General features: G+C 41.7%; 1 protein-coding gene across 7 annotated transcripts; it reads right to left on the bottom strand.

The window, feature by feature from the left end:
• Window positions 1-2,774: 2,774 nt before the first annotated feature.
• Window positions 2,775-24,383, bottom strand: LOC121084044 (interferon-induced GTP-binding protein Mx-like). Of its 7 annotated transcripts, none has more exons than XM_040585119.1 (15): window positions 24,280-24,383; window positions 23,206-23,275; window positions 21,007-21,320; window positions 19,322-19,517; window positions 18,245-18,382; window positions 16,831-16,985; window positions 14,793-14,931; window positions 14,076-14,274; window positions 13,230-13,308; window positions 12,138-12,260; window positions 11,165-11,306; window positions 8,774-8,932; window positions 7,764-7,840; window positions 6,023-6,265; window positions 2,775-3,386 (listed from the first exon to the last, which is right to left on the bottom strand). In XM_040585119.1, the coding sequence occupies exons 3-15, from the start codon at window positions 21,262-21,264 to the stop codon at window positions 3,156-3,158; spliced, it is 2,139 nt and encodes a 712-aa protein (XP_040441053.1). In that variant the 5' UTR covers window positions 21,265-21,320; window positions 23,206-23,275; window positions 24,280-24,383; the 3' UTR covers window positions 2,775-3,155. The 7 variants fall into 7 exon arrangements, with proteins under 7 accessions (XP_040441053.1, XP_040441054.1, XP_040441055.1 ...); XM_040585120.1 differs by having other exon boundaries at window positions 19,322-19,514; XM_040585118.1 differs by lacking the exon at window positions 2,775-3,386 and having other exon boundaries at window positions 3,398-6,265; window positions 19,322-19,514.
• Between the last annotated feature and the right edge of the window lie 1,957 nt (window positions 24,384-26,340).

The following is a 26,340-nucleotide window of genomic DNA, read 5'->3' as shown; positions in this document are numbered from 1 at the left end:
TTAAAAAGAAAAGAATGGGTTTTGGTATAGACTCAGAATGGTTTGGTTTGGAAGGGACCTTTAAAGATCATCTAGTCCCAACTGCCCTGCTATGGGCAGGGACACCTGCCACTAGACCAGGTTGTTCAAAGCTCCATCCATCCAGCCTGGTCTTGAATGCTTCCAGGGACAGGGCATCCACAGATTCTCTGGGCAACCTGTTCAGTGTCTCACCACCCTCACAGTAAAGAACTTCTTCCTCGTATCTAATCTAAGTCTTCCCTCTTTTGTTTAAAGCTATTGTCCCTTGTCCTATCACTGCATGCCCTTGTAGAAAGTCCCTCTCCAGCTTTCTTGTAGGCCCCTTTAGATACTGGAAGGCTGCTGTAAGGTGTCCCTAGAACCTTCTTTTCTCCAGGCCGAACAACCTCAAATCTCTTAGTCTTTATTCACAGGAGAGCTGTTCCAGCCCTCTGATCGTCTTTGTGGCCCTCCTCTGGACTTACTCCAACAGGCCCTGCTTCTGTTGGGGGCCCCCTGAGTTGGACACAGTGCTCCAGGTGGGGTCTCATGAGAGTGTGGTAGAGGGAAAGAAATATATATGAAGGGAAGTTTTCATGCACTACAGTAGAAGCACAGGAAAAAAATACAGTATATTCAGGTAGTCAACAATCCTCAGGATCTTGACACAGCAGTCATCCAAGTTAGATTGTTCAAAGGACTGTCTCAGTAATTAAAAGTGTCGTTCTGCCTTAAGCTGCCCTGAACCCCAAAGGGGCAAGACCTGCCAGTCACTCTTAAGGTAGGGTACCGAGAGGGATGTTGCAGTGCTGTAGCGGAAAGCAGGGAGTTACGTGTGCCGAAGGTGCGGTCCCTGGCTGTGCATGTCAAGATGACTCTTAAACTCTCCCTGCTGTGAAGGGCAAAAGGCAAAGTATTTCAGTAAGGCTGTGTTGCAAGTGATAGGCTTCTGGTTGCAGACGCATGTCCAGAGGATGGCTGTTTTGTACAAAGAAACCCAAATCCGTGTTTCTGCATAACCAGATGAACTACCTCATTTATTAAATTTGGCTTTTAATTCCTTAGAGCTCTCCTTTATGTATCTGCATGTTATGTTTTTAGTAAAATGTCATTAATATCAGAGTGCCACTTCAACTAGGATTTTGAAAATAATTTATAATCATAGTACAGAGGATCAAAAAGCCATACCAAGTCACTTTTTTTTAAGGAGGAGAAATCTTTTGAATGAAATGACTCTACTAGTCTTGTCTTCACTTTTGGTACTGAAATGCAATTATCTTCCATGTAAACACTGCACCAAATAAATATTTTTTTTTTAAAAAACAACTAGTCTTCATTAGTAGTGGTTTGTATCTGTTTGCTTGGATTTTTAATTTTTTTGGAAGCAGTTGCTGGATTCAGTGTCCTAAGTGCTTTGAGGGTCTTATTTTAAACAAAGCAAAAGAAAAACAACACAGGAGGGTGATCCAAGAGATTGTTTTGAGTCCAATATCTCAGTTCCTTGAACAAACTCAGGGAAGGAGAGCTGGATGTGCAGGAATGTTGGATGTCTTTAGTGGCTGGGTCTGATGAAACCATTCTGACTTGTGAAATTGAATTAAATAAGGAAATTTAGCCTAAAAGGCAGTGAGTTGAAGGAGTCACACCCTGTTTTGTTATTAGTATCATGCTGCCTGAAGCAATATGTACTTGCTTGTCTTCTCTAGGTGTGAGACGCAGGATGTTTTCAGTAGCAGGTGAGCATCGTGTGAGCCTTGGGGGATACCATGAAGTAGCCAACAAGTTTAAAGTACTTTCAAAATAGAAATTAAATAAATTAAATCATTACAGTATCAGGGTTTGCTTGGGGTTTTGGTTTTGTTTTTTTTTTTTTGTTTGTTTGTCTGTTGTTTTTTTTGTTTGTTTGTTTTCTTTTTTTGCTTCTGACCTGCAGCACTGCAAGTCAATAGTAGCAAAACAGAATACTGACATGTGGAAAACTGGCTGTAGTGCTAAATAGGGTTAATAAAGCTGTATGTTGTACTGGGGTGAATGCTGTGCCACAGAAGTCGGCCATCTGCTGCTGCAGTTTCACGTGAGAGGGTCAAACCCTACCATTTCTAGTCTGAAGAGAACCCTTCTCTTTTAAGCATCTTGGAAATTACTGCATAGCACACTGGTACAGGTACGTGTGTTTTTGGTTTTTTTTTTCTCCTTTTTTTAGCTGAATGCAGACATTACTCTTGCTACACAAAACACAGCTTTGCCCATTAAAATAAATCCTCTATGTGAGAGAAGTCATGAATACAGCGTGCTGTATTATATTTTGCACTGGTTTTCATGAAATCAAAGAGCTTTTGGAAAGGTTCTGCTTGCCCTGGGGAGGGGAAGGAGACAGGCAGCAAGCCACATGCTGAGACACCCTTCCGATGTTTAACATCCTGAGTGGCTTAATCTCTTATGGACATCCAGATCTTGCCATCTATTGAATTGCCCATCCGTCACCAAATTTGGATGCTCCAGGCATCCAAAAGAAAGAGCCTCTTGGCTTTTCTCTGCAAATCAGAGAACCGAAAAAGAAGAAACAGAACCAATGGCATCCTATTGCCTATCAGATGAAGTTAACTTTCTTTCTCTTCTAAACTGAAACTGTTTCATACCCACTCTATGCACCTTCTCTGCCTACTGGGCTGGGACTTAACAGTGGTGACACCTTGCAGAGTCATCTTTCAGGTGATGGCAGGAAAGACAACGACCATAGTGAGGCAAAACCACAAAATGAAGTGGGGGCTCTCTAGGGTTGTGCAGTAAGCTTTATTTAGGAAAATTAGTCAAACAATGTTTGCTACACCTGAAAGCTCTCATTCTCATTAAAAAACCCCACAACAAAATGCAACCTTCAGAGCTCTAGCTTTTTAATAATTTCAATGACTGTGCAGAGTTCATAATGCATATTTTTAAAAATGAGATAACTTTTTTAATCACAACTCCCTCAATGGAGCATTTTACATAGGGGTAGGCATTTGCATATGACTGATTATGGAAAATAAAGCAGAACTGAACTCTCGAAATCAGTGTTAAACATCTGTGCTGACATTACATTTTTAGGGAATTTTACAAAGTTTTTCAATAATGCTGGAGAACAAGAGTAGGAAAATACTTGTGAAAAATGAAACCTACAATGAGAAGTCCCTCAGGTACTGGCAGGCTTTGGTGAGACGATTAACTCGTTCACTGAGGTAGTTCCTATGTTTAGCAGCTTCGCTGTCCTCCTGAAGGAGATGGCTTAACTTGTCTTTTTCTTGCAAAAGATGCAACATTGTGGTCTGTAAGTTTTCCCCAAAGTCGTGAAGGGCAAAAGACAGTATGATCAGAGGTATCTGATTGGAGAGGCGTTTACTTGCTCCCTGCAAGAATGGGGGAAAAAAAAGGCAGAAGACTTACTTCCCAAAAAGAACTAAAAAAGGAAGAGGCTCTAGGTAATCTGGTAAGAATTTAAAATGTATTGAGTTACTGTTCAAGAAGTGAGTGCTCCTATGAACCAAAAAAATGTTTACCATTCATCTCTTGTGTCTAAAGATCTAAAAATTGAGTTACAGGAGAGTCAGCTGTTGCTTTTTTCCCCCAGCAAACTAAACCCAAGGCAGGCTGTTCCCTGCTTAGCTCTGCCAGCTGTCATTGGCAAGAGTTACATAAGGACATAACTGATGAATAGTATTTGCGAACCATTTCTGACGTCAAACCTGTCTTCTCTGAACACTACCAATCCGTTCTGGTAGAGGCAATGAAACAGTGATTTTTCCCAAAGGTGGTAAAATCCTGTATTCAGGTAGTGTTTCTGACATGGTTGTCCTTTTAAGTAAGACAGCTTTGAAGTAAGCTTTAGCCTTAAGGGAAAATTCTCTTCAGCAATAGTGAGACTAGACTGTGTCTACTTTACATCTATTGATAGCTCAATGAGATAATTTTCTGTTTAACCTGACAGACTGTCTGGTCTAGTTATTTATGCAAATCTAAACATTGACCTAGAAGACCTTTTGGGCCCCTATCCCCAGAGACGTCCACAGGGCTTGGGGGCTTAGCTGGTGCTTTTGGTGATGGGAGGTTCAAAACTTCTCCAGCACCAGAGGGGAGCTGCCTCCAACCCTCTTGGTGCCAGGTAAGCACTTAACTTCAGTGGCTGGCTGCAACTGAGTGGTGCCATCTTCTTTTCTTCTTGTGGCACCTGGCTTGAAAATGGGAAAATCAGGTAAAGTACATCCGATTTGTAGGCAGCCAGTTTCCAGAGAAGTCTAAGGTGTTTCTGGCTTTAGATACCTTTGGAGCTCAGTGGCTGCAAATCTGTTGTGTACAAGGATGGGGTTGAACTGGAGCTGAAAAACACCTGAGACTAGGTGTTTAGTTTTGCTTTCTAGCTTGCAGAGATCTAGTCAATAGCAAGCAATATGGCTGAGTCAGCTAATGCACTTACTGAGCTTATGTATTCTCTAGGCACTACTGACTGTGGTGGGAGGGAGCCTCGGTGCTTTAAACGCAGGTGTTTTTCTAGAGCCAAACAAACTCTACCCAGAATCTTGACAGTCTTGCCATAGGTGACACAGATTCATGCATGCCATTTTCAAAGGCCATGGACACCTAAGGCCTTCCATCTCAGTCAAAGTGTATTTGGCCTCGCATAAGTCATGTGGAGATATGATGCCCTGGCATTTGCTTTTGTTGACAGTGGTGCTTAGGGCATTTACAAAAATTTATAACTAGTATCAAAGACATTTGTGTTATAGCAGAGTATAGTGAAGTGGGAAGGAAGAGGTTACACAATTCTGCCTTTGTCTTTTGTTCTCTGAAAGCCTGTGTTTTTCTCTCAATCAGCCTGAGCAGCCTGAACATTTAATTGCAGGAATTTGTCAAAACCTTGCTATTGAAATTCAAGGTGAGCTGCTACTTACCTTACTGCATTATTAATATTGAACTTGTTGCTTTCTGAGGAGGTTTTACGAAACAAAGATCAAAAGCAAATCCTGATACTGGTGTTCTCTTTTCTGTCTGTCTTTAACGTGATCCTTTGTTAAAACATCCCGTTTGTCTTCAGAGACTTAACTTCTATGGAGCTGTCTGCAATACAGCACACACGCTCTGATCTCTACAGGTAGCTGAATCTATTTTAATGTAGCATTTTATTATCACTCCTCCTGCTGCATTAGTTTGAGGTCTGACTGCAAGCCACTGACACCACTTTCTGCTGGCAGCAGGAACATGCAGGGAGGCTTGAGGCTGACCTGAGCTCTCAGGTGCTGTGCGAGATACCAAAGTGCTGTACATAATGTTGTTAAGCTCCTGGAAATTAGTGTTATTTGAAAACCATACGACAAACTTGCAGTGGGGAAAGCAATCTGAGGACTGTTGCTTCCTTTGGTGGAGAGGGGGGCTTGCCCTCAACTGAATATGAATAATTTCTAATTACAGGGCAAAGGGCTCCTCCCCATCCTGCCCGCTCTTCCATGCTGGGAAGTGACTGTCCTTTCCTCCCTCTGACACCTGTCCCATAGGAAAGCCAGCAAGAGAGCACTGTACTGGCATGGGGCTGTATAGGTGGCAGGGAGTCATCCTCTCCTCCATGAAAGGCTGGAGGAGGGTGAGACGAGGACCCTCTGATGGCGTATTCCCCGAGCGAGGGGCAGCCATGGCAGGGAGCCATGCCAGGCTGGGGGGTAGCTAATAAGTGGTTTAGGAGCCAGCTGTCATTTCAACAACCTGCAGGCTTCTCTAATCACCATATCCCACAGTGTCTAACTACTTCTCCCCAGCAACTGTGCTGACACTGCCCGTCAGACCAGCTTTGCCCTGGCATTTTCATCACTGGTTGGAAGCTCCGATTAATTCCTGCAGAAGCTGTGCATGTACCTGGATGAGATGCTGATACCCTCTGGGTACTGTTCCCTGCATAGTAGTAGTATTGTGTGAAAGACTCGTACTGACTACAGCAAGATCTGGGTGAGGGGTGTGCTGTAGCATTCAGGGTGCAGAAGAACTGCTGTAAACTCACACTGAAATAGGCCTTCGTGCGAGAAACCATTTCCTGCACCAAGGAGGGCTGTTGATTCAGAACAGATCCAACCTGCAGCTCTTTCCTATTGCCAGCTTTGGGAGTGTCTTCTGCCTCAACAGATTTTAAATCACTAATGTAAAGGTCATCCTGGCTGTATACAATCTTCTCCATTTTAAACTGGGTCCAGATATGTCTTTCAGCCTCCGCTGCTTGTTTCTCTCTAATGTCTTCAATTCTGGTCTAGGAAAGAAAAGAACAAGTTCTCAGACATTTGCTTCTTTTGCAAAGGTGCCGGTGCCTAGCAGTTTCCCCAGGGAATGGCAAAGTGAGCAGTGTCCAACAGTCCTTGCCGCAGCACTGTCTAATCCCAGACTGGCTCTTGGGAACATGGCGTAATGCTTTAGATTCTGGTTCTGCTGTTGTGAAAGGGCAGGAAAATGGGGCAGTTTTGTCCCCTCCTTAAATATGAGTGAAGTCAGTCAAAACCTGGTGCTTGGACCCCAAAAGAAAATACAAGGTCGATGTGAACAAGCAGCAATGGCGAGCCATGAGTTCAGCCTGCAGCCTGTCCTTGGTTTTTGCATGCATTTTGTTTGTGTCTCCCTCTTGCAGTGGGCAGTGACGGCAGGCACTGATGTGAACTCTGTTGCCCCTGTGCCCTTCTCCAAAACTGCAGTCTCCTATCTGTTGTCAGCAAACCAACCCCATCTAACCCCCTCTGTTTGGTGCTTTTTGCTTTTATTGGAGTACTGTGATGCTTTCTGGCCTTTTTGATACTTCCACCTAAAAGTCTGTGGGGGCAGCAAAGTTCTTTCAATCATCCTCAAATACCCTAAAAATGCTTTCCTAGCATCCCTAAGAAAGCATCCCATCTTGTTTCTCATCTTCAGGGTCTACCAGAACTTCCTCCCTTTCATTGTGTTATACCTGAAGACCCTCCATAAACACCTCTGCGTTTGGCTGAAATAGCTTAGTTGCTTGTTGCCTGGTTGGCCTGGGAGCTCAGTAGGGTTTGGCCATGCAAGTCAAATAGGAAACCATCTATTCACTCACATTTGCCTTTGAGTTCCCTTGACAAGCAGTACCCTGTGAGTAGGCTCTGCTTCCTGGCTGTCCAGCATTGCTTCTCATCTCTTCTTCAAAGCTCTTTCTGAGAAAAAGCCTTCAGTGACATCCATATAATTTAACTCCACCCCAAAACACGCAATCCCCCAAACTGTGAACAATAGTCTTCTAACTCTCTCATAGTTCTATTATTTTTGGCTTGTCTGCTGCTGCTCCTTTTTATCAAAAATGAAATTCCTGCACTGGCTAACACCCTGGCTTGCCTTTCAGAGAAGGAAAAACACTGTTTAGCATTCTGAGGCTACCCACACACTTGCAAATCATTGCAGAACTTAAATTTAAAATTAATTATAAACTCCTCAAGGTAGCCATACCAGATTTTCTTTGCATTGAGTTGTGCATACATCAAGAATGTGACCAGAATGAATGAGGAACGTGTGTTTTAGATCTTATCAAAGTTGTACCAAAAGGAAAAATGCACTTTCATTAGTGCCTTTATAAACATACTATTATTTTCATACTCTTGTTTATTTTACGAAAAACATAGGCCTGCAGGTAATTTCGTGCTTGCATAAGGGTAATGCAATAGGATAGATACTATAAGCACGACAGTATTTACAAATGTCATTCTGTCTTGCTCTTGTCTTATCTCAGGTTATATATAGTGTCTCACCTTAATAGCTCTGTTTAGGTTTTGAAAATTTTCAAAATGCCTTTTAGCGAGTTCCATAAATTTCTCTTCAACCAGTCCTAAGGGAAGAACAGACAGACAAAATAGAGTCAGGTAAACAAGTGACTTTTTAAAGCTATTTTCAATGTGGGACTTGGGAAAAGTACTCATTTTCTGTACTCATTCAAAAGTAGCTAGGCAGCTGTAGTGATGCGCTATGCTATTATGACCAATACAAACAAATAAAAGATGAGATTTCTAAGTCCGAGAGTGTGAGCCATCAAAGACCTCCTGTAACCACTTAACACCAGAGAGACCGAATATCGCTGAGATTTCTTCGATAAAGCAATTTCTGTGCTTACAGTTGTGTCTGACCACATGTGTCATCACTCAGCCATGTAAGTACATCTGCATCTCACCTGGAGCACCCTTTCCAGGTGGAGTGGCTTGTGTATATAGTAGAGAGCACAGAGTCTGGCACAGATGCCATAGCTGCCTTTTAAGGCAAAAATAGGAGGGATAGGATCACAGCATACTTTTTCCTTGGGTGATTTTTCCTGGGTGAACTGTGTACCCTTTTCCCTAGCCCCAGAAGTCACTGTATAATACATAGAACCTCATGCAAAGAATTGGCAAAGAAGCTGGGTTCCCAGTTCAGATTTGTGAATGCCACTCTCCCAGGGTTGGGAATACCAAGCCGCTTGGCTGGCACCAGGTACTTCTACTATGCTCTTTCTTTACGGTGTTATTTTTTATAGTTACTTTCTACCACCACCTACCTTCCACCAGCCACTGGGAAAAGTATTAACAAATACTGGAGACCACATGCAGAAGCTGGAGGCTGTACAGAAGAAGCAAGCCCCTAGGCTGAATCAGATTAACTTCCCCACACTGAGGTACCCTGGCTAGAGCTCTTCCTTCAGCAGTGAGAATGTTGGCTTATCCTGGAAAAAAAGTTATGAGGTACACCACTGTCTCCCATGCAACAGCCTCATGTGGCCTGCGGGACGTACCGATCACGCTGTTCAGTATCCCAAGAGCCAGCTCCTCCAGGCCTATGATTTGCTCTTTTATAATATCCTCAAACGTCCCATAATTGGTAAAGCCTGGGAACTCGCGTCCACGATACTGGTCTTCATATTTCCACACTTTCACGGGTACACTTTCTTTAACTGTAATATTAAAATAACATTGGTTTACTACCAAATCACTCAATTTATAAATTTAAGGTTTAAGAAGGAAATCTATTTCTCCTTTTTGAAATAGGAGAACTCCTGAGAACAACTACTGAGATGATGTTTCAAGCAATACAGTTACTACAGAACTGAGCTAACACACATCATTTACTGCTCATCTTACATACTAGATCAAGCATCTAACTGGCAGAAAGCAATCCAGAAACTACGATGGAGCTCAAAAATACTGGTTCTGCTTGGATTGCTTTGCTCACAGAAGTAGCCATTAGCAGTCACTTCCGAGTTTTAAAAAAAACCCAGAATAAAACAAAACCCCGAAGTCATTAAACAGTCTTACTCCGGGGAGTCTGCTGTTAACCAGCTATTTTTATTTAAGTTACCACAGTCAGTATTTCTTTGTTGACATTACACAAATTTGCCATCTTAAACGAGATACATTCCTTTGAATTGATTTACATATTCAGGCAAAGATGTCTATATAAGTGTTTTGAAAGGTTTTGATATTGCCCTGTTTTGTGATCAAATTTGTAAATTGTGGATCAAATACATGTGTGGAAGTAGAAGGCTACAAATGCATTCAATTCTATCATTCAGGTATGTGAGTCCATGGTTGGATAGTAACAAAAACAATAAAAAGACTAAAAAAAAGACCACCAAAGTAGAGGTGGAGTATCTGGTTCAGAGTCTAAAACCACATCTGTACAGTTAAGGTAGTACAAAGCTGTAAAATGGCTGCAAGAATATCTATTGGCTTTGCAACAGAAAATTCAAGGCTTCACGTATCCAAAATACCTGCTTTTTTAATACTTTCATTCATCATAAGAAAGCTGAGGTTAAACAGAGTCATCTGATATGCAATGATGTACCTAGTGGTAGCTGATAACACTTTTTGTTGAGGAAACTATGTAAAGGTGGCTAAAGCTACCTCTGGCTTTCAATCTATATAAGCTAACTTGCTCTCTACACATGTAAACACTTCACCTGAGCATATGTACACATGATTTTGGGGTAGCATGTTGTCAGCAAGAGCTGTGCTGTAAGAGCTGCTGTGCGCTGCTACCATGATCCTATTGTGAAGCTGGATGTATTAGTTTAAATCAATGGTGATAACCTGAAAGTGCCCAGAGGATTCCCCACTGTGATTCAGCTGCCATGTGATGCCTTGTGTATCTTCTGCAACTCCGTTGCACTTTGTCCTCTGAAGAAGCTGCATCCTTCTGCTAGTGCTTTCTGCCATTTTTACATCTATTTCTTCATGCCTTCATTGTCTTATCCTTCTATTCCTTTCCATAAAATCATGTTGATTGGCTTGGTACTTCATGGATGGGACACGAGACATTGACATACACCAATGTCTGTCTGTCTCTTCATGTGCATGCACGTATATACGTATATTTGTCTCTGACTGTACCTTTGCAGCCTATTTGTACCTATCACTTTAGAGTCACTAGTGATGTTGACATAGACGTACATCAAAGACTAAAAGAACTTCTTTCAAGCACTACTGCTCGACTGGCAGTTGATACTATTTCATCTCTAAAAGCAAACAATGGGGTCTCTGAAAGATGTGAAAAAAGATGCTGCAAAAGATGTGGAGTGTACAGCGAGTTCAGTCTGCGTGTATCACCCTATGCTGCAGTTTAGAAGTGAGTTCAGTTAAGCAATTAGCCAGGTGGGCGATGCACAGAAAGGGGTAGCCTTTACAAGGCTGTGGTTATTTCAGACTCAGAATTGCTTTCTCCAGACATTAAAGCAGAGCTGAAGTAGAACAAAAAAGGCCAAAATCCCAAAGCATTCCTAATAATAATAATAGTAACAGAATTATAACTACTACTACTATTATTATGTTATTATCATTATTGTTGTTGTTGTGATGATGATGAGTTGGTTTTGTTGCTGTTATTTAGAAGGATGGTTCAGAGAATCACCAACTAATTCTGTGCCAGGGTGCAGACTCTTGATTTTATTGCTTTGCTGGGAGAACAGAGACATTCACTGATCTCTCTGTTATGACAGCATTTGACACAAGCTGGGTCTTTGTCCCCAAGGACCAAAGCATCACTTGCCTAACATCTACAGCAGATGAATGCTCCTAGCTTCTTATTTTTCATTTTCTTGAGAACAACCTGTTGGTGATGCTGTGTCTTGATCTAAAAGCGAGGGAATGGAATCTCAGGTCAGCTGAAAGTGATGGTTTTCTATGCTTACCCTTTGCAGCATGCTCTAGGAGAATAATTTCCCACGTTCGAAACTCTTTGCGGATTTTTGTAAACAGTCTGATTTCATTTCCAAACAACTGTTCCTCTCCACGCACTGTCCGAGAGATGTCTTGATTAAAGAGTTTGATCAACTGTAATGAATCAAAGATCAAGCAATGTAGTAAAGTTTCATTTCTTCAGACTAACTTGCATATGTTAAGTAAATTTGCAGTAATTTGATATTAAAGCAGAGACATGGTTCATTGAAAACATCCCTTTCTTACATCTTTTATGCTCTTAGCTCCTAGTTTTAGTATTTTTTTTTTCAAAACCAGCATAGCTAGAGGAGAACAACTGTGATACACCCAAAAAAAAAAAAAAAAAAAAAAGTGTGTGTGTGTGTGGGGGGGGTTGTTTTTTTTTGTTTGTTTTCCTGTGGACTCTTAGATCCATTTACTAAATTCTAATTGACCAGATTTGTATGAAGACTTTGAAGGCTGATGAGTCTTCATAAGCACCTCTGCTGGCCTGCCAAAAGCTTACTTAGAGGGATTAGCTCCCCAAGATGAGACATTTAGATGGACTTGCAAAACATATTTTTAATATCAGGAATACATTTGATCTTATGATCTTACGCTGTAAACAATGGAAACCCTTCAAAATTTTGGGTAGGCAGGAGTCTAAGTTTTCCCTCTCTGAGATGCTTGTTCTTAACCAATCAACTGAGTTGTTGTTCAGTTCCCTTGTCACATAATCACAAGAAAAAAATTGCTGGAAGTGGCCATGAGCTCTTGTGAACTGTTTTTGCAGGTATGATGTATTCCTGCCAGAGGTTTGTCTATATTTTTCTCAAAACACTTCAGTGACAGATACCACAAGCTTCCTGGTGGTCCATGCTGATGGTTTTCTAACTTTTGGTAGGTTTTTTCTTCCATGCTTACCACCTCACTCTACTTCTTGACCAAACCAAAATGGATACTTACATCTGTAAGGAAAATCAGCTTCTCAGACTCTGTTTTTGGTGTGCCTCTTCTATACTTTTGTAGATCCTGCAGCGTCTTTTGGAGCACCTCACGTATTTGGTTCTCTAGTGTTGGCAAAGTTTTCTGGGGGGTAAACAGTAAAGGAGGACGTTTAGGTGGGTTGAACATCTTTGGTTTTGGAAGGAAAACAAAGTCCCTCTAAGAGTGACCCACACCTGCATATGATCTTTGCTGCTTTTAGGAGTCCAAGAGCTTGCTGCTTGTGCATCCCACGTGTGACAGTGGGATAGCATGGAAGTGCAAATGTGGCCCTCATTGAGAGAAGGCAGGGGGGTAGGATCTCCCTGAGAAATCAGTCTGGACCTCTCTGCAAGGTGGGCAGAGTAGCTGAAGTCTGGGGCAACATTTCACCTACAGTGATCCAAAACCTGCGTCTTCACAGGCCATTCCAGGGAGGTGGTGATGCAGGGATGTACTGACCTCTCCATTCCCAATAAATACCTGATTGAACACAGCTGCTTAGTTGCTTATTTTATGTAAGGTTACATAAATATGTATTTTTTTTCTTCAGGACTGAATTTAGAGGTTCCTTGTATTTTAGAATTTTCCCTTAATGGAATAAGATATATTACTTACAAGTATATGTACATACAATTAAAACCCCAATATTTACTATTTACTATGCTATTTACATTAGCATAGTAATATAAAAAAATCTTACTTGGTATTTTTAAGACATTTTGATTTAATAGAAATTACTGTGTTTTAGCAAGCTCATAGCAGTAACTTGTCACCCAGCTGATCAACACTCTCCACAAACAAAAAGAAGTATCATGGCTGCCATTGGAAAGGCAGGAGTTATGAGTCACAAGTAGGTGAAATGGTTTTCCTGTTGTCAATCTTTATCTTAAAGACAAATCTGAGGACAGAGCATGGGTGCCTTTACCTCTAACTCTCAGGCCAATTTGTTCTCAGATTGCCAGACTGAGGGATAATTAAGTGCCATCAATTGCAATCCAAGCTTGAAGGGCTGAACTTAGTTTTACATGGTAACTGATACAAACAGCTTAGTATGGCACCTCTGTTACTTACAATAATATGTCGCACAAGTTCATTTGTGAGCTTCTCTGCCAGATGAGGGATAGTAGCCCTTCCTTCATCCAAAAGGATGCTGAAAAAAAAAAAAAAAAAAGAAAAGGAAAAGGTGGTTTTGGATAGACTGCATGTGCAGGGCAAGGAGGCAGCACTGATGCTCTGCTCTGTTTTTACTACTTCTACTGCACAAATTGAGTAAAGAAAGGGGCCTCCTGGGAGCACTAGTACAGATGTGGCAGCAGCCCAGCACTTTGGGCACCATGGCTTTTGTGCAAGAGTTGTTTGACAGCTGCTGCTACTGGCTAAGCTAAGGGAAACAGAGAAGTATTGGAAAATAGCAAATTCTAACAGCAAATTAATGTGCTACTGTATTATTTCAGCATGTGTGAAGTATACTGATTTAAAACCCTTTTCACCTGCCATTCTCTGTGTTATGATTTATTTGCTGCCGAGTCATTTTCTGGGGAAATCTGTGCCCTCAGCACAGGCAGTGTCCTTTATCATGCTGAGTTTTCCAGCAAATAGAAATACTTCAATGCTTGTCTTGAAGTTCTCAGATGCTTCACTTGAATTCTTTGGGACTATTCTGAACTTCTGAAGTTCACTGCACTTCTCCCAAGATTAGGGAGAGATATGTATTGAACATCCAAAATACATTTTAGAAGTTAATTTGGCAGGTAAAATTCTTCTGGCTTACTGGAATGCAACACTGTATGGTCAATGAGAAATAGTGAGTATAATTAATACCTGTTTGTAACCCTAATTTAAAATCTCAGCAGGTCAACAGGAAGCTTTCAAGTTATTTTAATATGTTTTTGATTAGGTCCTTTCTGTGAGAAATACCTGAAATATTTGTGAGTCTTGAAGAATATTCTCTCCTGCTGGATTGCAGTGGCCAAGGCCAGTTTGTTATGGATATCCTGCTGCCCACGACACTTCACGATCATGTAACCTTTTTTGAGGGGGATGACCTTGTTTTGTATTATGTTGATAATAGATTCTTCAGTCCCTTTGTCAACCAGGTCAGGTTTTGTAAGGATGCCTGTAAAGTTACCCAAAGAGAAACTTAGTTGAGCACAGAAGTTAATGGTGGGAGAGGAGCAGTGGGACACCCCACCACCAGAGCGGGAACACTCTGTATCATGTTTTATAAAGCAACTTCTCTCTGGATTTTTTTTTTTTTTTTTTGGTCTTCTCTCCTAGAAAGCTCTCAGCTCCTGGGCTTTGCACTGTAAATCTTGCCCTAGAGTTGGCCTCCCACCACGCTTTTTGCCTTGCAAACCTTTTTTGGCAGGCAGCAGCAAAGCTTTCCTGCCATTAACTGAGATTTTAAATTTCCAATTATTCATAGCATGAATGCAAGCAAGACTCAAAATTGAGGGATTCTTAGAGCTGATGGATCATCTCAAGCTTTGTAAATGGTTTATTTAGGCTAATTTCTTCCCCTTCCCCCTTCTTCTAGTAGCTAATTTCACAGATCTGGCATGGAATACAGAATATCAGACCTTCGTGGAAAAAAAGATTTGCACTTCTCAACTTGTAGCTTAAAAATTGCCTCACCTAGTGTCCTTTCTCCACTGGGGTCCACCTCTTGGGCCATTTTCAGTGCTTCTGTTGTTGCGATATCCACGTTACATGGCACCACTACCAAATTGAGTGTCTCTTTGCAGCCAATAATTCTTTTCAGTAGCATTTTGATCTGCAATGCAATAGAGCAGTAATGTAGTTCAGTGAAATCAGAGGCTTGCATGTAGGATGTGACCATTTATAGCAATATGAGCCACTGTCTGATAACATTCAATGTCACATGTACCCAGGATAGTATTACATGCTAAAGGACGGCATAGAAATGAGTCAGCAGAAGAATGAAGGCTCTTTTCTTATGTCAAGATTAATCCAAACATCTAGCATGGATGAGACCAGTTTGCTGTTACACCTGTCCTGAAAGCTATATAAAATCTAACCTCTCATTTGTATAATCTTTCATTATGGAAATATTAAAGATACTTCATAAATAATCACATGTAAGAAAAACAAGTTCTGTTATCTAGGTACACGCTTCTAGAAAGCGAGCAAGCTAGGTTAGGCTGATAAATCTCAAATTTGCATCTCTGAAAGGAGAGCAGATGTTTTTGGCTTATATTTCAGTGGAGCGTTTGTGGGAAGAAAAGCCCCAAACCAAATAAAAAACAACTAACAAAACCTAAGTTGTATGTGACATCTAGCTGGCATTGTTTCTATGTTTCAGCACCAAATAAAAAGGTTTCTCATAGTTCGTGTTGTATTGCAAAAAGCTCTATTTTTACAGAGCTTTATTGTGCTTATACTGAAGATAACTTTTTTCCCCCTGAGTTTTGGTAAAGGTGCCTCTCTTTTCTGCTTCCCATCCATCCCAATTTCTGATGTACTACAATACTATAGCCACCATCTCTGAAGCATGCAGATGGCTGGGTGTCACAGCACAAGCAAGCTGCAACAACAAGGCTGTTACCTTCAGTCAGGTTTTGTGCTGTTTCTTCTTCCTCCAGAGGCCAGACCACACTGCTCCTGCTTCTCCATCTAACCTCCTCTCCCACACTCCTCAGAGATATTTAACCACTTAATGGGAACGAGCTACAGCTGCACATCATCCATGTCAATCAACCCACTGCCTTCGAGGCAAGGCCACAGCTGCATATTATCAATGTTCATCAACCCACTGCCTTCATTCCTCTACAGTTGGGGACAATGGAAATGTGTGGATCATGTCACACCTACTGCTTTCTTTTGAACACAATAGAAAGATTGCCATCTAACTGTGGAATGAAATTGGTTTTCTCCCAGAGTGTAAAGCCCGGACAATTCAATCTTGTCTCATTTTTGCTGAAATGTCTGGTTTAGTTTGGGCTACTCCTGATTCCAAGTTCCTATTTAAAGGTATTTTAGGAGAAACAATACACCCAGATCCTGCACATCACCCTCACAGCTGGCCTTGTCCAAGAGTTTTATTTGCATTCCCCAGCATTTCTTCTAAAAACAGCCAAAGGAAGAGTAGAGATCCCCTCTACTTTAATGCTTATTCTGTTTACTTCAAAAAGGGTCTGCTGGGATCCCTTAAGGGATGAAAAAATAACAGGATGGGTTTGATTCTGACGCACTCTGTAAGTAAGGGATGACAGGGCAATGAACCTGTAAGAGGGCCAGTTTGCCATCTTGCTCCAGAAGAGCTTACAAGAACTCGGACCTATTTATCTTTGCCAAATACATACACAGAGCGGTAAGAGACAACTCATTTTGGAATGTGTCTTATCTTCCAGACCGCAGTCTAGCCAAGGGGCATGGGGGAAGCCCTGTATTCAGGGTCCACACGGCTGGGTTATTCCGTGCTGCCGCGGGTAGGCTGTGTCGCGGCACTGGAGGTGTGCAGGCAGGAGATCCTGGACTTCACTGTTCCTATTGGCAATTCCTTGCCTGAAAAATAGGCCTGTTTGTTACAGTAGCTCTATTGCAGGCTCAGAAGCCCAACATAATAACTCCAGCATCCTACAGCAAAGGCTCGCATATGGGGTAGGTTACAGCCGTGACCCTGTGCACAGTCTGGCATGAGGCTGAGTTTTACCTGTTCCCCAATGTCTTTTGGCTGATTCCCCACAGCCACTCTGGCAATTCCAGGAAGATCAATTAGCGTCAGATCTGGAACACCTGGAGACTGAATTTCTAGGGAAATTAATTCTCCACTGATGGCACCTCTAGTACCAGCCACAACATCCTGGGCTGCAAGAAGAAAACAGCAAGGCAATGAATACAAGCTTTAAAAAAATGCATCTAAGTGAAGCTGAACGCAATGACTTTGAAAGTACCTACTACCACTGCAGGTCCTTTTGGGCTTGGCTTTTTTCAGATCCAGTCATGCGTGTAAATCCATTTATGCAAAAATCTAAGGAAATTACTATGCAATACAAGGATACATGGAGTCCTTTTGGAATGTGAACTGTAATATTTTACAGAGCATATACTTACAAACTTTCACATATGCAGACAAAATACACGCAAATAAACCACAACTGAAGTGATTGGATAAAATACTCATCAGTTGTAGAAAATCTTCCTCAACATCAAGACACTTTGTAGGCGTTAATTAATCCTTAGCTGCCTTGAAAGATAAATAGGTGTTATTCTATATTCTTCACATTTTGATAGGGAGGTTGATAGATCAAGTAATTTGTCCCAGATCTTATAAGGCAATAATATTTGAACTGCGAGCAGCACAGAGAAGCAAGGAAACCCTGTCGTCTCATGAGAGATTTTCAGCTCTGTAATTAGCTTAATCAATTCATACCACTTGTGTTGCCAGTTTTGGAAGGATGTATTAAATACATCCAAATAATATACTGAAAAGCTAAAGAAAAAATGTTAGGACAGGTAACAATGTTGCAGAATGGTCCTAGTTGAGGAAATAAGGATAATCCAGCCTTCACATTTAGGGCAAGTGCTTGCTGCCCCTTGGGTAAGGAAAGTGTTTCCTGACACAGCACGAAATACCATAAAAGTGAAACTGTGACATGGGAAAGGCAATGACTGAGGCTGTGGTCCCACTAGCTGGCAGAAGCTCTATATGCCCTCCACTCTGCCTTGCAATTGTCTCCAAAATCATAAGACTTCCAGCCACAACACCTCAAGCATTCTCTTGAGTTTTTGAACTGATGACAGGAACCATTTAGGGCTTTGCATGTTTACAGTTTGACAGACAACCTCCCCAAACCAGGCAGGCAGCATCCAGCTGAGGATGCAGTCTGAGCCTTTATCGGACATCGGGGATCATCTTCACTACTGAAGTAGCAAGTAGTACAACTCTCTTGAAAGAGTTGCATTATGCTGCCCCACTTTCTTCTGCTCTGAATTCAGCTCTTGTGTTACTCGTGGCTACAATCATTCTGTTAGTCTGGGGACTTCTGCTCAGATTCTTCTCAGGGGAGAAAGGATTCAGAGGAGACTAAGCAAGTCAAATCAGATGGGAATATGTTACAACTCACCTTCTCTTATTGCTTTCTCCACCTCAGAGGCGTTCTGGAGCTCGCTGATGATGTTGCGGTAACAAATTTTCCCTTTCCACGCCTGGGTGGCAGGTATTCTTTTCAGTTTAAGTTCCAGAGGACATCGAGTAACAATACCTGCAGCAGTTCCGAAGACAGAGGTAACTCTCTCAGCAGTTGTTATGCATGATGCACAGCCACAGACTGCGTGGCGAACACAGGGTTGCCTGGTACTTCACACAGAGATACAGAAGTGTTCCCAGAGACATTGCCAAAGGGCTCTTGCCTGACATCCTACTCGGAGTAGGACTATTAATCAGCACTATATGTGGTTCTGCCCAGCCAAGTCTTGTCTTTGCAAACTTCCAAGGAAGCAGATTTACACTCTTTGGGTAACGTGTTTCAGTGCTGCACTTACATCCTAAAGAAACCTTTTCCTCAAGTCCAGCCTGACAGACTAGATGGTATTGTCAACTCATACAGAATTTGTAGAACTTATGTGTGTATATACACAGATACACAGAGCTGGAAGGTGAATCTTCTTGAGCTGCTAAGTCTCTCAACCATCTTCTATGACTTACATAATATCCAAGGCAAACATTTATAAGTAAAAATCTTTGTACTTTTTTTTTTTTTTTTTTTTTTTTGCCAAAAAATGGTATCTATAAGAAAATCTTGTTAAAAAAACCTCAAACCAACCTCAACAGCAAATTTCAAATCTAGTCTTCCATGTGAAACTGATACTTTACTGCCCTACTCTTTGCTGGGAAACGCACAGAGTCAGCTGATGCTACCTTTCATTCTGCCCACGGTTTGGGGCAAGTATGCTTCACTGCACTCTTCTTACTCCCGGTCTCTTGACCACCCAGAACGTGCCTTTTTGGAGTGCCCCACCTGCACATCCATTTTTTTCTACTGGAAACCAGAGCTAGGCAGCCCTCTGGAGCCTATTTGGATATAGTCTTAGTCATGCAGTTATCCTATTCAAGACCAAATAAATAAATAAATAAATAAAATTATTTCTTCCACCTCATCAAAGTGAAGTTCAAGTGAAAACCTGAGAAGGTGAATTCTTACCATTGCCCCTAGGAAGAGCAATACCAGACAGGGCTTCTAGGACAGAGCTTTTCCCAGAGCTCTGGTCTCCGATCACTGCGATCGCGGGCAAAGCCAGCTCTTTTTCTACTCCGAGAGCTCTTAGGCTGTCAATGAGATCAATGCAGGGTCGGATCCTTTTCTCATACTGGTTGTGCAAGGTATGTTCCATTGCCTGCTGGAGTTAAACATATAATGAATTTCCCATAATTTCAAAATAAGCTATTTTCACAAAAAAACACCCCTTTTAGGCATCTTTTCCAGCTCATCATTTTCTAATAAACCTTATGTACTGGCACCAAGCTGTACTTCATATCACTGCGCCTTCTTGCACTTCCACATTATGAACAGGTGCCTGTAAAAATGACAAAATCAGTTGAGGCTGGCTCAGTGATCATCCTTAGTAAAAATACTAAATTTGTAAGCTTTCCTGAGAAGGTAAAGAGCAAAAGGAGACCTCATTACTAAGTGTGCTTTGTTAATTTTTTTTATAATAACTGCCATTTTCTTCCAGTCATCTACAGATGTACTGAACTATGTGTATGCATATGAACACAAGTCCCAGTAATAAGAGAATTTATTACAGAATACCTTATTAAATCTTTGGTTTGAAGTTTGAACATTTAGTCTGCGTAGACACCAAAAGTGTTCTGCTGTAGCATCCTTAGGTGGCTAAGATCTTTTAGATTGTCATGGCTCTTCTTTCTTTCCCTCATTTTAGGCTAGGGTAAGGGATGAATACGAGCAATTTGTTTTAAATGATGGATTATTATTATTTTATGGTTTTTGATACATTTTCATGAAAAGAAACTGAGTGATTTCCAGCCCTTTACAAAACTGGGCCACCTGCTGTTAAATATGCTCAGCTAAAGTCTATAAAGATCAGCTTGTTCTCTTCTCCCTGTTCCTCTCTCCACGTTCCAGTCTGACTGCTACATTTAGAAATTTATTTTGAAAACATGAATATTTTGCAGACACTAACGGGCCAGGGACATTCATACCTGATTTTTTGAAAAGAAAAAATTGAAGTTTCCCACATCACCTTTGTCTAAGAAAGCCACCTCTGAAAATACATCTATCAATCAGATATAGTCAAACAGAGCAGATACTTCTTTCAAGATGAAAAAGACAATACAGATTACTGGAGGCAGGTATTTAAAACCTTATTGGTAACCCCTCCCCAAGATCTTCATTACATTGTTTACTAGCTAGTAAATCCTAACCATTCTCAAGGAACTTCATTAGCTATGACACAGGCTTCAAAACAATCTGTTTTCAGTGTCAAATATCCAACACAGGTTATTATTAAACTTTCTTTGAATTTCTGTTGAAGGTAGCACAGCCTCAAGTGAAAAATAACTCAGATTTTAGGATTTCTGTTCAGCATTTGCTGGTTGTTACCAATGAAACAGATACACGTTGCACCTTAAATTGGCTGCTAGACTGCTGCCATCCTATTTTTTATACCTACATTTTTTATGCCTGCAGATTAATTGCAGGTATCTATCTATCTTCCTAGTAACACAAATGACTGCTTGGCCCTGATCCCAGTACTCCTCTGCTTAGACCTACTAAGTACAGACTGCCCAAAGAGACAGAGGAATTTGTTTTGGGGCACAGGAGTAAGAGTGGGGTGGATCTATGCCCTCTTCTGGTATCTGCCTTACCTTGTCCTGTTCTCCATAATGCTGTTCCTTCCACTCCTCCTCATAGTTAGGCTTTCTCTCAATTGTGTTCTCCAAAAGATCTTCATCTTCAAAGTCTGGTGGGAGAGGTACTGCAAAAGCTTCTGAAGATGGTTGTGAGAAAGGTGATGCGTGATCTTTCTTCAGGGTGGATTTGTTGTTTTGAGAAGGTTGTTTGACCGCTACACCCTTATTACCCATGGCCTTCTGATTTTTTGGGCTACTGTGTAGGTTGTCCATAATTGCTTCACTAAGTAGTGATTACTGTCTGGCCTCACCACTCTTCTGTACAGCTTCTGAAATCAAACATGGGGCACTGAGTGATGCCAGCTTGCAACAGTGATCATAGCAGAGAAAACTAAACACCACTTTTATTTGTTGATTCAAACCCTCCATAGACATCAAATGCCACTGCTTTTTTCAGATCACTAAAATTGCTCTCCAGAGGATAAACTTGAAACAGTTCTTCCTACCTCTTACATTTTCTTTGTTTTCAGAAAACAGTTGTTGTCACAGAGTAAAGAATAATATTTTTTTGGAGGAAAAAAGTTACACCAGTTTTTACAAAAAGACAGTTTTCCTCAATGAAATGTTTTGCTGAAAGGTGTTTCGAGAAGCTCAGTCAGTATGGCAGGTCTGGGCGCGGTTGGAGAGAGTGTGCAAATGCTTAACCGGAGTCACCTGGGATCAGGAGTATAGGGCTGCATGGCTGTGCAATGCCACCGGCATCAGAATAAGGCAAACCAAGCCAGTCTGCTGTGCAACTGGCTCACCTCTTTTGTGGTGGAAATTCTTGTCAGAGTTAAGTCTTACACCTATTTTAGTAGCTCAGCATCTCAGTCCCTGCCTCTACAGCTTAAAACTCTCTCCAAAAAGCAAATTTTCCTTGTCGTGATTTTAGAGAAGGGAGAACAAGGAGACATTTTATTTTCTTGTTCAGGTTTTCTTTATGTAAAAGTTTTATTAAGATATTTTCTATGGGTGACTGAAAAAACTGGAGGTGTTTGATGTGACGTTTTCCAGGGAAGGTGATTAACAGAGAGAATGATTTAAAGAAACTAAACTCAACAGTATTTTTTCAAAGCTAGATATTTTTTAACCTCCCCCTGCCAAAACCAAGATATATTTAACCAAACACTTGGGTAAATGAATTGGGAGAAACACATTTTTGCTTGAAATAACTTCCTGTTATTTTAATTTTCTGGTTGAATTAAGTTTACAGGTCTTCTAATTTAAGCAGATGTCAAAATAGGATGATCAGACACAACATAAGTTGTATTTTCAATGTGTAAAACAAGTTTAGAAAAAAACAGATTATTTCCACATTAGTATTCATTCTTTCTTTTTAATAAAGCAATACAATTTTTTATAACAGATATTCCTATCTCCTTTTATCAAAATAAAGAATAAATTACTCTGGGGAAATTTCTCAGTTTTGACCAGCAATAAAAGAAGACTGAACTACTTTAACTTCTTTATAGGTATTAATTTTTCAGTTCCCTCATCTTTTCCCATGTCTTCTTTCTTCAATATTTCAGTATGAACTTTCTTCTCTTGCTGTTAATGAATTACAAGATTTCTCTTCCTTGAATGAGGGCTCAGTGCTTTGTCTGCAACAAACATATATTCCCCATTCACTGGCCACCAGGTTCTTTTGTGATTTTCTATTGCTACAAAAAACAATGTACTGATAATAATGTTTCTAAATATGAATGCCTTTCATTGCTTCTCCCATTCTCTACCTGCCTTTCGTTTAGTGGAACAAACACTTCCTATAAATTTTTAATTTGATGTGAATATTACACAGGAACAATTTTCTGTCCCTTTTACATTATTATTTATATTAATTGGGCTACGTTCAGAGTTATTAATGTACTGGTTTTAGCATATGGCCTCCTAAACATGGATGTGTTTCCTTCAGAAAGAGGTTATACACCAAGCTTTAGCCACCCTTATAATGAATAGGATGAAATGCAAAAATAGTGTAGTAGGGCCACCAGGAACAAGAAAAAGAAAAAGAAGGATCTTGCAGAGACTTGCGGAGTCTGACAAAAAAGTGACAACTTAGAAATATTTTAGTGCAAGGGCTATATCTCACCAAATACACAGAAGCATTTTTTAGCTAGGTCCAGAGTGTAAACTGCAGCATGCACACACAGATACACAGGCTAACAAATATACCTGCAGTAAGCAGTGGAGTAAATCAGCACACGTGGATGTCTAGGGCTACCCTGCTGCTCTCCACCTAGACCTGAAAAAGTTAGATAGGTCAGTGCAACCCTCCACTGTGCCATGCAGGCATAATGATTTCTTTGTGTTCTGAGCCTTGACAACATCAGATGCAAGAGAGAAAGGAGAGGGGAAAGAAAAAAAAGAGCTGCAATTTTTAAGTGCCTTTCTGAAACTGGCCAGAATCCACATGTGAGACATGACACCTGGATGGCATGCTGATACTGGAATCTGGTAGCACACCCTCTCACCAGACCTGCCCCTGCCTCTGTCATCATCATCAGGACAATATTGGGTTCCTTGAACTTCACCTTTTGAGGTTTGCCTGCCTGCATGCTGGAAACCTCCCCCGGCACAACACAAAGCACTGTGACACACAGCCACATCTGCATGAAGCACTGACCTGCTGACTGTCCCGAAGAGGAGTTGCCTTGTTTTTCTCTAGCAATCCTGGCTTTGCATCCCCAGGGGTAATAACAAAATCTGCTATCAAACCCAAAGTGCAAAGCTGCGGTGCTGAACCCACACAGTTCTTGCATTTATTCACTCCTTGTCCAGCCAGAGGAGCCCACAGACTTCTGCCTGATGCATCTTGTGAATTCAGGATATTTGGGTAAACTACACAGTCTCTGGGCTGTATGTTTATTAATTCTAGCTGTCTTCTCAGAAAAAAAAAATATGAAGCAATGCAAAGTTTATGACGCAAGATATTAATATTGCCAGCTAGACTATGTTGCTGAACACTGCCCCTCCCACCCACACCCACACCCCCCACTGCCCTTCAAAGAATGTATTCCAATTTAAATACCATCTCCCAGCCATTTCCCTTTAAAGTGGAAATAACAGTAGTATCTTTTCTTTTCCCCCACCCTAGAAAACAAAAAATTCTACTCCTGGCAACCTTGTTTAACTGCAGTTTCTTTAGACTCCCATGCAGCTTTCTCACATGCAGCTATTAAAAGGAATGAAGATAACAGTCAAAAAATGAGTGATTATGTTTATACGAAGGAAAAGAGAAACTCCTACCTGTGTAGCGTCCTGTAGCAAGGAGAAGCAGGAACTTCTTTTCAACTTCTGGTTCCTTTTTATTCACAGGCTCCACCTACACACTGTGACAAGATTCAGGAGAAATGAAACCAATGTCAACATGAAAAGAGTATTGCTTCATGATAGCTCTGGAAATAATAATGCAATGCGTTGGTGGTTTTCCTTTCATTTCCTTACACACAGCCAGCTGTCCTATTGTCTAGTGGATGGCAGAAATGAATCTCCTTACGAGCACAGCTAGGTGCCTCCTCACTTGGCTGTGCTGTGCAGCAGGGTGACAGGGGCAAATGGCAGAGGTGCTTGGAGATATTGCTCATGAGCACCAACCCCTCTTTCCTCCCCCCCCAAAAGTCAGCTCACTGGGTCAGCTCGCTTGTACATGGGGCAAAACCAGCTGGGTGAAGTGGAAACCGGGCAAGCTGCTGTGCCCTGCTCCCACCGGAGCTGCCCGCTGGGGATGCTGGCCCCATGCTATCCAAGGGACCCTTTCAGCCTCCTCAGCCCTTCATGCATAAGGCAAGTGGGTGAGGGTCCCCTCCACCTCACAGTGAGACTTCCCAGTCCAGCCATGGTGGCAAGCTGTGCCACTGCTCACCCAGGCTGTGCCTTCGCTGTCAGAGGCTGCAGGGTGTGATTGAGGTTGCTGAACATGGGCAACAAGAAAACAGAGTGACACACGGTGCGATTTATCGGTGTTATGCACTGCTTTTAGGGCAGTCGAAGCCTAGAGCTGTTTCTCAGGTCCTTGTGCTGTTTTCTCAACATTACTGAGTCTGGATGGTCCCTCTCCTGCTGTCTTTGCTCTCCTGCCCTCATTTTTTTGGCATTTTTATAAGGCTCTAAATCTGTTAGGTAAAATCAGCTTGCTTTGTCCAGTCAGAGGCTTTGCAAGTCTGATGCAGGATCACCCTTAATTTCTCACTCTCTGGTTTTGAATGCCGCCTCACTCAGCTGCTTTCTGTTCCTGACCATTTGGGGGTGTGTGTGTGTGTGTGTTCAAACTGCCTTAGAGCAGTCAGTGTTCAGAGCCAGCCCTTCTTCCTGCTGCCTCATCCACCAGTACTCAGAGGGCTTGTTCCTGAGCTCTGGCCACAGGCACATGGTGAGGAGTGACACGGAGCTAGCGCTGCATGGGCAGCACCACAGGTGACTGTCACAGCTGCAACAAGGCCTTTACCATCCCATACCAGGTTAACTTCAATAAGTAGCTCCCACACCTTGCCCCAGCACAGCCACCAGCCCCCCACAAAGTTTCAACAGTTTATCTACTGTCTGCCCTGTTTCTTCATCCTCTGCCTGCCAGCCCACCCACACCCATTCTGCTTCTTCTAGGTCTCTCTCCATCCAGGGCTCCTCTTCCATACCCCTTAAGAGCTATTTAACTACTTAGCAGGAACCAGCCACAGCTGCACCTTACCCACATCAGCCAACCCACCGCCCCTGAAGCCAGCCCACAGCTCTATATTATCAATGTTAATTAACCTGCCTTCATTCCTCTACAGGTGACTGCAGCTACAAGTTCTCCTGGCCTTCTTTACCATCCCTCTTCTTGTTCTCAAGCATATAGGAGACCTATCTGAGTGGGAATGGGCTTCTAAGCCATACTACCAATTAACTTATTCATTTTCAGCCATGTCTTTGTTACATGATTGATTCAGTTACAGGGTTTTGTTTAATCACAGGACTGTGTTTCAAAGACAAAGGGAAGCTCTGGGCTCACCTTGTTATGAAGGCAGAAATGAGGGTTCTCCTACTTTCTCCTGAATCAGCAAAAGAAAATCTTTCTCCATTACTGGGCAATGTTTTAGTGTAATACTTCCAAAAAAAAAATCTTGTTTGTTGTGGTTTAACCCCAGTCGGCAACTAAGGACTACACAGCTGCTTGCTCACTCCCCCTGCTTGGGTTGGGGAAGAGAATCAGAAGAGTAAAAGTGAGAAAACTTATGTTTTGAGATAGACACTTCAGTAGATAGAGCAACATCTGCATGCACAAGCAAAGCAAAACAAAGAATTTATTCACCACTTCCCATCGGCAGGCAC

This window comes from Falco naumanni, chromosome 2, assembly GCF_017639655.2.
Source record: "Falco naumanni isolate bFalNau1 chromosome 2, bFalNau1.pat, whole genome shotgun sequence".
In the NCBI taxonomy this organism is placed as follows: Eukaryota; Metazoa; Chordata; class Aves; order Falconiformes; family Falconidae; genus Falco; species Falco naumanni.
The sequence above is the reverse complement of the archived record's forward strand: the minus strand, read 5'-3'. Positions and strand labels throughout refer to the sequence as shown.